The sequence below is a fragment of the Pundamilia nyererei genome, unplaced genomic scaffold (genome assembly GCF_000239375.1).
Source record: "Pundamilia nyererei isolate P.nyererei 1_Seehausen unplaced genomic scaffold, PunNye1.0 scaffold00053, whole genome shotgun sequence".
Classification (NCBI taxonomy): domain Eukaryota; kingdom Metazoa; phylum Chordata; class Actinopteri; order Cichliformes; family Cichlidae; genus Pundamilia; species Pundamilia nyererei.
The window spans coordinates 2,602,552-2,613,099 of NW_005187454.1; the positions used below are offsets into that span (position 1 = coordinate 2,602,552).

A 10,548-nucleotide genomic window follows, 5' to 3' on the forward strand; every position below is an offset into this window, starting at 1 on the left:
TCGTGTGTGTGTGTTTGCAGCTCGGACCAGAAAGGTGATTGCTGAGTTTGGGCGTTTGTATGAGCAGCAGTACGCGGTAGCTCTGTTCAACAAAGTTCGCTTTGACGTAGAGGGAGGAGGAACCCTGCAACCTCAGCTGCTTCACCGCAAGGTACAAAATCCTCTCTGAAAGCTCTGCTTTTATTCCAAACACCAGCGAGTGATCGTTGCAGTAAGGATGTCTCACGTGGCTCATTGTTTTGAGTGTCACACCGATGCTGCTCACAGATTAGCGAGCTATGTCTGTTAATCATTTGGATTATGACCATAGTGAGTCCTCTTGGCTCTGAATGGACAGAGAGAGACTTTAATGACTCAAAGGTTTCTCTTCGGTTTCGGTGTCACAGATTCCTCTGGAGAACAAGGACATTTTTTCAGGCTCCCTCTTCCAGTACTTGGAGGAAAACAAGAAATGGAGGAACCACTTCCTTTCCATCCCAGACTCCCATGACGTCAAGTACTACGACAGCAAGGCGGTGAGACGGGTGCAGTGTTCTCTGTACATGAGCAAGTTTTACTCACTGTCTAATACATCGACTCTGTTCTTCCTTGGCTTCACCACAGTCCCATGACAGACTCCTCCATCCCAAAGGAACCATCAACTGTGCCGGGTATAAAGTCCTGACATCTATGGAGCAATACCTGAATCTGATCAGCAACAGCTTGCCAGGTGAGGAGCGGGTAGGTAAGGAGAGTGTACTTATTACAGTAGGAAGGGGAAAACTCGAATCAACAGGAAACTCAGTTCATCAAATGCAATGATTGATTGTGGCAACTTAAGACATGCAGTCAGTGGGGTCAGCTTAACTGGTCACTGTGAACGTGTGACTGTGAGAGCCCTGTCCAGGGTGTACCCTGCCTCCATGGTAGATGTAAGCTGCCCGATCCTGACCCCTGTTGTTCAGTAAAGACCACAGCGGGGTGAAGCTGGGGTGGATAGTGTGCATCCAACAACAGGTTCCAGGACTTCAGCCTTACTGGTTGAATGTTGTTGCTGAAGGCACTGAGCTCTCTCTGTGGTGAAGCAGACCAACATTTCTCTTAGCTGTTAGTTGAGAGCTGCCATTGTCTTAGCTGTAAAAGGCTGATGGGGTAAAGCACACGCAAATTTGTTAATGAGGAAACTGGAGAGTGAGGATGCAGGAGTTTAACACTGAGACTGCAGATGTGTCTTCTTGGAGGCTGGGGGGGGTCGCACTGGCAGCCACGGTGTTTCTGAATGTTGCTGTACTCAAGAAAAGGAAATGTTGACTGCAAATTCAGAAATGTTTGCACACCATCAGTGAGCACGGACAACATGAAGTCTTTTTGTTACCCTTTAACTCTACAGAGAAACTTCAGTGAGGTTTTCAGTGTATTATTAATGCAACGGTTTTATTTTTAGGTGTTAAAGCCAAGGTGGGAAGTTCCCCCTTTCTAAAGTGTGCCACTCCGTACCCTCTGATAATGTGGCACCCTTATGCCCGCCACTACTATTTCTGTGTGACGACAGAGAAAGAGCAGCAGAAGTGGTATATGGTACTCCAAGACTGTGTCAGACACTCCAACAATGGTGAGTCATGCTAATGTAATGATAGAATAACCCTTTATTGTCATTGTGCGTGTACAACGAAATGGTGGGTGCTCCACACCAGCTGTGCGTGGTGTAAAACTATAATAGTAGGACGGAGAGAATGAATAACAAACTAGAGGAATCTATGCAAAGCAGGAGGAAGGCACACGTTAGACAGGCTGCAAACGAAGAGCTGCTACTTTCAGTTTCATTCATGTTTGTCAGAGCTCTGGATTCTTCTCTGTGCTGTAAACAAAAACTAGATCTGCACGTTGCTTTTCTGTCTTCTGCGCTCCTGCTCTCTTTTCCTTCTCTGCTTTACTGACTGTTAAGTCTGTTGCTGTGATTGAGACTTGCCAATAAAGATGTCAGCTCCTGACCGGAGCTATAGCAGTAACTACATACGGGCCATAAAGTCCCAGATAGTCTGACTACAGTGAACGAAATGAAGTTGTTTTCATTAAATACCCTGTGACACAGTTTAGTCCTCGTACTGTCTCTCTCACACACACACACACACACACACACACACACACACACATACATTTTTGCTTTTGTCTGTAATTTTTTGACATTTTATTTATAAATAAATAACAGTGCCAAATCACTACAACAGTTGTGAAGGCAGTTTATATTGTAAGGTCAAGACTACAACAGCACGATCGGATCTGCACTCTGGGAAGGACAAACGTTTAACAGCAATCACAGCAGGGGGCGTCTGTCTCCTGAGTCTGAGGAAGCTGAAGGCTCTGCCTCTCTTTGCACTTTTAAGCACCATAGGTGCCACAAGTAAACCAGCAGCCCGACAGTACAGTGCTCTGCTGGGATAATACACTTCTATGATAAGGTTTTTGTTTTGTTTTGTCTTTTCAGAATAATCTGCTCTCTCTTTCTAGTCCCTGTCAGGACTCTGGCTGCAGCATTTTGGATCAGCTGAAGGCTTTTCAGGGAGTTTTTAGGACTTCCTGATAATAATGAATCACAGTCATGCAGCCTGGAAGTAATAAATGCATGAACTAGTTTTTCAGCGTCACTCTGAGACAGGATATTTCTAACTTTAGAGACAGATATGCAGACTGAAGGGCAAACATGACTCCACGAACCCTCAGTCTCACTGGAGGCCAAAGTAAGACCATGCAGAGTGAGAATCTGGATAGATGCTGCATTTCTACAATTTTGAAGGCCAAGTACAAGAACCTGTGTTTCATCTGAGTTTAGAGCAGGGGTGGCTCAGAGGCCACATTGACTTGGCCAGCATCAGATGCATGCATATCAAACATAAACATTAAGATCACACTTTTTTGTCAGTGAATCAGAATCTCCGGTTAGTTTTGTTGTGGCAAGAACAGATCTGAGGTGTTCATCACTCAGCTGGGATCTGTGGGTGCTGCTTTGTCTGTTCACACACATACGTGGAGCCAAACAACACCAGCATCCTCTGTGACATCATCTGGATGCTTGGTCCCCTCACTCTAAAGTGCATTTTACAACTGGCTTCACTGCGTGATTGAGGTGCAGCACAGACTTGCACAGGGCTTCCTGGTGGGTTATGCAGTGTAAAAAACCAACCTCTGCTCAAGGTTGTCCTCTTTCAACCTGCCCTGGATTCTTCTGAGCAACCCGACTTTTGTTCCAGTCAGATTTGGCGATCCATCTGTGGTGGCCTGACGAGTGTACTCCGAGGTAGCTTGTACCTCTTGATGACCTCTGCCACGTGTCATACAAGTCCTCTCCCCACGTTTTCCTCTTTATGGATTGCATGGCCAAAAACTCCTCTGTTATCTTAAAATTAAAAATGAATCCCTCTGATACAAATTAAAAGCTGACCTATACACAACTAACCTATAATTACATGGCAAAACGATTACCTTACCAAGGTACATACATTAGTTTTAATTATGTACTTGCAGATATATCCTAGATGTTGTTCAGACACAGTTATGAAATCTGATCATTTTTACTCACATTTCTCGTGTAAAACACTGAATATGAAGCCAACAAAATTCATTCATTGTAAAAAGTCATCTGGGCTCCTGCACCCGACCGACCCCCAGTTTAATAAGTCATCTGTTCATTCACCAGCTCGCAGTGTTTTCTTCAGCAGGATAAAATGATGACACTGTTTGTGTGTTATGTGTTTAAACTGCAGCTTGATTGGTTGGTGGAGGCGAACAACTAAAAACAGTTAACTGTAATTTATCCATCCATTAGTTTATATTTACATTCAAATGAAGCGTGGATGATTGTAGGAGTTGTGTGATTGATGATCAAAGTATAAAAAAAGTCTAATTTTGTTCTTGTTTGAAATCTCCTGGTACCATCTGAAGGAGAGAACTCGATTATTTGAAAGGGTCTCCTTAATCTCACGATGCTGCATTCTGTCATCAGCCCTGCTTTCCCTCCTGTTTTACCTTCATCATTTCTCTGATAGAAGACCTGCAGTTATCAGTTAAAAGTTCACTGACGGCTGCTTCTTCAATTCCAGGTTTGTCAGATGAGAAAAAAGTTCAGACACCAGCCTTCACTACTGCAGTGCGACTCTACCGTCAAGCTCAAGGCCAGTATGGCACCTGGGAAATGATGTGTGGTGCACCGTCACAGGTAGCGTTGGCAGAAATGTTCTTCTGTGGCCTCAATCGGACTTTGGGGGGGTTGGAAGCTGGGATGAATCAGGTGCTGTGTCATGAAATGTAAACTTGATGTCCTCCCTCAACCTGATTTTTCATTGAATTGCGACACGAGGTTGTTCAAAGTTTTCACCAAACACCTCTGATGGTCAGAAGATTAAATGCTTCATGCACATGTTGCATCGTAGTCGGGCCCTGCTGTGCATGCGTCAGTGCTGAACAGGTTTTTCTAGATGCTTCTTCAAACCCAAATCACATTTATGTCATTTAAATTAAGTTATTGTCTAATGCTGTGTTTTTAAATCATTCTGTTTGTCTGATTATGCTTTAAAAAGGCGCCCACAAATAAAATGTAATATTATTAATTATGTGATAACAGACTTGGTTTGATGGAAGCATAACCACCTTACGTTGTCTTCTGTGGAAGAAAACTTAATTGCACACGCTGTAGTTCATCTCACATGGCCTGTGTGAGTCCCTCTGTTATGTTCTGCTTCCTTACATGTGGCAACATGGAAAACGTACAGAGAGGGGTTACCATGACGATCACACGAGCGACTGTAAAAATGCAGAGCGCTCGTGGTCCTCTTATTTGTATGTGGGAATCGTTTTCCTTGTAGATCTTGTCTAACCTGGTGATGGAGGGCCTCCTCTCGGAGCTGAGAGACCTCATCTCCCCCCGCCTCAAAGGCAAACTCCATGAGAGACAAAGGAACTGGATACTGGTGAGAAACTACTCTGGGATTATTAGACTCAGTCTTTAGCAAAATAAGTGTTAACCTGCAAGTTTGGTGGATACTGCACCAGTGATTGGGGGACTTGTAAATGTTGACATCACCTGTTTGAAATGCTCCTTGTTCTTCTGGAACTTTTGGGTCTTTTTAGCACTTTTGTTTCAAACATGGTGCTATTTTGCCAGAATAACAGGAACTTTAATGACAAAGGTGTTGTGTGATTCACTCAGATGTACACTACCAGTCAAAAGTTTTAGAACACCCCAATTTGTCCAGTTTGTCATTGAAAGTTATGCAGTTGATTGTCTGATTGCACTCTGAAATAAAGAAAAGCGTAGTACAAATAAGCACGTGGAGTTAAAAAAAGAAATCATTGAATCAGTTTATAGACTAAAATGTATTCTAACCTTTGACTCACCAAAGTAGCACCTTTGGCAGATAGAGCAGCTGAACAAACCTGTGCCATTCATTCTACAATAGAAATCAAATATTCCCCATGAATGTGGACCTTGTCGCTGCTTTGCTTTCCCTCTTCTGTCCAGTTCAAACCAGCTGGATGGGCTTTAAGTCTGCAGACTGTGCTGCACACTCCATGTTTCCAAGCTCACCATCTTGTTCTTTTTCCTGAGGTAGTTCTGGCACAGCTTGGACTTACGTTTGGGTCGTTATCCTGCTGTAGGATGAACCCCTGACCAACTGCACACCAGAGGGTCCTGCATGGAGTGCTGTGGTAGCTGTTTTGGTTCAGGGAGCCTCTCACTCTGTACGAGTCACCGACCCTGGATCCAGCAAACAGCCCATCACACTTCCTGCTCCATGTTTGACAGTTGATGCCACACACTGTGGATCCGTCCTTTCACCTACTCGACAGCGCACAAAGATCCTGCGTGATGAGCCGAAGATTTCAAGCTTTGATTCATTAGTCCATCTTACCTTCGTCCAGTCTTCAGTAGTCCAGTGTTGATGTTTCATGGCCCAGACTGACCTGTTTGTCTTATTCTGACATCTTCTCAAAGGCTTTCTTGCTGCAGCTGACGAGCGTATGGCACCACGGTGTGTTCAGCACTGCTTCTATGCAGACAGAGGGGGGAGTAATCCAGAAAGTTGGAACAGCTGCAGGAATTAGTAGCAGCAGCTTTCAAGGCTTGATCGACCTGCATTGCTGCAGAACAGCTTTAACCTGTTAACCCTTGTTGTCCCTGAAAAAGGCTTTTTGTATGATTCTGAAATGTACATTATTTTTCAGTTTTGAGTAACTGCACCTTTGTTTATCCTCTGGCAGTTCACCCTCACCTTTGTACCATTTCAAGCTGTTCATTGGACTGAATGACTTGAATTGCAGTAAATAACTGGAAAGATTAGGGTGTTCTAACTTGTGACTGGTAGTGTATAAGCTTGGAGCTTATTTGAGTAATGTGAGTGCAACAGAAAAAAAGCTGATCTACATTTCTTCAAAGGTCTGTAGTTCCACAGGACCTCTCCAGCAGGTGCAGCCCAACTGCTTCCAAATTCACCTGTAAACTCAATAGTCTGTTACGCAGATATACAAATATATTCACTGCATGCATTTTCCAAACCATTTAGGCTACTATGTGACACTTAAACAGACGATGTACTGCACAGGTGTGAGTTTGGCAACATCAGCTGTGTGTTTTGTGTTTGTAGATCAGTGATGCTGTGTACAGCCTGGTGCAGGCGCAGTGCCAGACGCAGTATGAAGCAGTGTTGCAGAAGTGTGAGGCTAACCGCTCTTCTTTAGAGGCCTCCATACGAACAGACGTGGACCAGATCATCACATCCAAGGAACACGTGACCAACAAGATCAGAGGTTGGATAAGAGCAACACTTCTCCTCATTCAGATACTAGCAGCACATTTCTCAGAGCATTTTTCATCCTTGGTTAGTTACAAGCCCGTCATCGATAGAATACTCATGGAAGTAGAAGTCGTAACAATAACTGTAAATGTTAAAGCAGTGTTGTTCTAAATATCTACAGGGCTTAAAATTCTTACTGTGGGTTCAGTTTTAGCTGTAAATGTGGATTCATATCTTAATAGGAACGTTTATTGCTTGTTTCTAAAACTGCACCATGGCAAGAGTATCAGTGAGAATGCTTGTGTATAAACCTATGAAACCTATAGTTTACCTGCTTTGGAACAAAGGAACAAAGGAATGATGATGCATCCATCCATGACATCAAGCTGAAGACATGCATCCATGCAGTTAGATTATTGGCTCTAAATGTAGCTGTGAGAGAGAGAGTAGCCAGAGAGACGTCCAGCAAGCACAAGGAAACCAGACAAACTAACAAAAAGGCCAAATCAGCAACTAACTTACTGTTACATATTTGTAAAAATGCATAACGTGTGTGTGGAGATGGATGGAGATATGTAGATGTTACATTGTCTTGGTTTAAAAAAAAAAAAAAAGATAATAAAAATATAGCAATATCTTACAGTTTGATATTTTAACATCACTGTCGACCTGTGGAAAGCAGGGAGACAGTTTCAGAAGGTTTCAGCTGCAGATAGGAGACATTAAACCAAACAAAGTTACTGAAGGGTAACTTTTTAAATTGTATGATATCTAATCTACGTGTGCTTCTACTTGTTTCCAGCCAATTAACTCAGTTTAATTCAGCTTTATTTTTAATATCTCCAAATCACAACATTCACCTCAACAATCAGACAAAACCTATGAGCAGCACTTTGGCGACAGTGGGAAGGAAAAACTCCCTTTTAACAGGAAGAAACCTCCAGCAGAACCAGGCTCAGGGAGGGGCGGGGCCATCTGCTGTGATTGGTTGGGGTGAGAGAAGGAAGACAGGATAAAGACATGCTGTGGAAGAGAGACAGAGGTTAATAACAGATATGATTCAATGCAGCAGCCTACATCTATTGCAGCATAACTAAGGGAGGATTCAGGGTCACCTGGTCCAGCCCTAACTATATGCTTTAGCAAAAAGGAAAGTTTGAAGCCTAATCTTGAAAGTAGAGATAGTGTCTGTCTCCTGAATCCAAACTGGAAGCTGGTTCCACAGAAGAGGGGCCTGAAAACTGAAGGCTCTGCCTCCCATTCTACTTTTAAATACTCTAGGAACAACAAGTAGGCCTGCAGAGCGAGAGCGAAGTGCTCTAATAGGGTGATATGGTACTACAAGGTCATTAAGATAAGATGGGGCCTGATTATTTAAGACCTTGTATGTGAGGAGCAGGATTTTGAATTCAATTCTGGATTTAACAGGAAGCCAAAACAGGAGAAATCTGCTCTCTTTCTAGTCCCTGTCAGGACTCTTGCTGCAGCATTTTGGATCAACTCTTTTTAATTTATTTATTTTATTTCACCTTTATTTATGTTGGTAAACCTCATTGAGACACAGTCTCATTTTGAGCAGCAACCTGTTTTAAATATCCTCACAAAACTACAGCTTGATAAACACACTGTAGTCATTATAATTCATATAACAACTAATTAACTGGAAAAAAAATAAAATAAAAGACAGTAACAATAAAACATGAACAGGAGCAGCCCTCATGCTTCCTCTGTTGTCCTTAGGATTTGTTTAAAACCCTTCAGTTCAGCATTGTAAGAAAATGCCTTCTCCCCACGTCCTGTACGTACTGAAGTGACTGATAGAAGCTTGTGAGTGGAGGTGTTAGTTACTCTGTTTAGGTGACACACAGGAAGGTAGATGCACTGCTAGCAGACAAATTACTGATGTATAACTGAACAACTGGAGGCTTTATTTACAGGTTGTCACATTTCTAATCTGACATAACGATCCCAGACGTCTGCCTGAAACTGCAAACCTGCTTTTCTCTCTTGTTTTGCAGCCGTGGTTCTTCCTAAAGCAGAGAAGCTGCTGAAGGTGAGCATTCAGCCCTACATCAGCTCCATCCTAGAGGCCCTGCTGGAGCCCACCAGCCGAGGGTTCTTCGAGGTCCGCGAGGTTTTCTTCCGAGAGCTGGTGGACATGAGCAAAAACGTCCTGAATGAGGGCACTAAGGAGATGGTGGCACAGGTGAGCACGTAGAGGAGGTCCTCCAGGAGAGGGGAATTCAGTAAAGGAGATCCTCCCTCTGCCTCCATTGAACTCAGAAACATTTAGTGACATTCAGTGCTTGTAATCTATTCCTCTTCCTCAGCACATGGAGAAGATCTCAATGCTTGCCTTCCATCCAGTGAAGATGTGCAGCTGCTATGAAAAGGTGATGCAGCTGAGTCTGGAAGGTCTGGATCAGAGATTTGACATCTCGAGCCCCTCGGTGTTCATCCAGAGGGTCCAGATCCTCATGAGAGAGGTGATGATCGCTTACTGGCAGCTGGCTTTTCAAAGCAGTGCAGCTTTAACATATTGCTGGAGGTCTAAGCGATGTATTGATTACAATCGTAATTTACTGTACGAATGGTTTTCTGATCAAATGTATTTTTAAAGATCTGCATTTTATTTGTTGAAAATTTCATTTTATTACATTTTCTAATGAAACAACACGTTACAAACGATATAAACGGAGGAGGTTACAATCAGCACTTACTGGTAAATAAAGATCACACACTTTGAAAAACAAACTCCCCGCTGTATTAGGAACTTGACCGTTCTCAGATCCCTGAATGTGTAACAAATACAGGCAACGTAAATCAAAATGAATATAGTGAAACAAATGATTCACCTTCACTAACCCAGAACAGAATGCAGTTGGAAGGAAAACAATGACTCGAGAAAGAAGTAACACACAAACTCATATCAGCTGACTTCCATGAAAAGGCGAATGCATTAGAATCACTGATGTGTGCTCTGAGAAGCTTAGACAGGACACTAGCAGACACTAAAACATAAAACACCACAAAGAAATGCTCCCGTCTGGATTTAAACATCTCTTATGCAAATATCCTCCATTCCTGTGTATTAAATCACATACAAAGTACATTATGGTGTCGCCTTCATCTCTTAGAATTGAGATGTTCACTGATTGCTGTAAATTTGTCAGGATGAGATCAGAAAGTTTTATTTCTAAAGAGAATAGTTGAGTTATTATTGAATATGAAATACTTTGTGGTTTGTTAGTCTCACTGTCCGTGTTTGAACTCAAAACATTTCCTGCCTCCTTTTCTGAGGTCAACGTTACACTGCTTATGTCTGCTTTAATTTTGTGTGAGCATCTCTCTACTCTCAGTGTTGTAAGAATAAATTAAACTTGAATAGTTGCTGCTCAGTTTGCAGAGGAATTGAGTACCATGAACACAACAGGACTGCAGGAAGGCAGCACTTCTGAATGAAAGTGTATTTGCTTAGGAGAAGGGGAAGTATGACTAGGTGGAGGCACATCACGGAGCATCAAGTCTTGGATCAGTTAATAGATCTTCTTTCATATCATATTTATGTGATAATTATCAAAGTCAAGCTATTATAAAATATACTGATACATTTGAATGCACTCGTGACAGTGTCCCCATCTGTGTCTGTTTACAGCAAATGGACAATGCTGTTTATACATTTGAGCAGATCCTTCACCAGAGTCTGGAGTCTCAGGGCGGTGAGGATCTCTGTAAGACTATCCAGCGCTGCCAGGACAGAGTTATCAAGGTCAGTAAAAAC

General features: G+C 42.7%; 1 protein-coding gene across 1 annotated transcript in view; it reads left to right on the forward strand.

The window, feature by feature from the left end:
• niban2b (niban apoptosis regulator 2b) overlaps nucleotides 1-10,548 on the forward strand; it is a 24,713-nt gene that overhangs the window by 11,022 nt on the left and 3,143 nt on the right. The window contains exons 2-11 of the mRNA XM_005733622.1: nucleotides 21-151; nucleotides 387-515; nucleotides 604-709; nucleotides 1,424-1,591; nucleotides 4,077-4,192; nucleotides 4,839-4,943; nucleotides 6,618-6,780; nucleotides 8,786-8,973; nucleotides 9,098-9,253; nucleotides 10,423-10,536. Coding sequence (XP_005733679.1) covers nucleotides 21-151; nucleotides 387-515; nucleotides 604-709; nucleotides 1,424-1,591; nucleotides 4,077-4,192; nucleotides 4,839-4,943; nucleotides 6,618-6,780; nucleotides 8,786-8,973; nucleotides 9,098-9,253; nucleotides 10,423-10,536 — 1,376 coding nt within the window. The remainder of the gene's footprint in view (nucleotides 1-20; nucleotides 152-386; nucleotides 516-603; nucleotides 710-1,423; nucleotides 1,592-4,076; nucleotides 4,193-4,838; nucleotides 4,944-6,617; nucleotides 6,781-8,785; nucleotides 8,974-9,097; nucleotides 9,254-10,422; nucleotides 10,537-10,548) is intronic.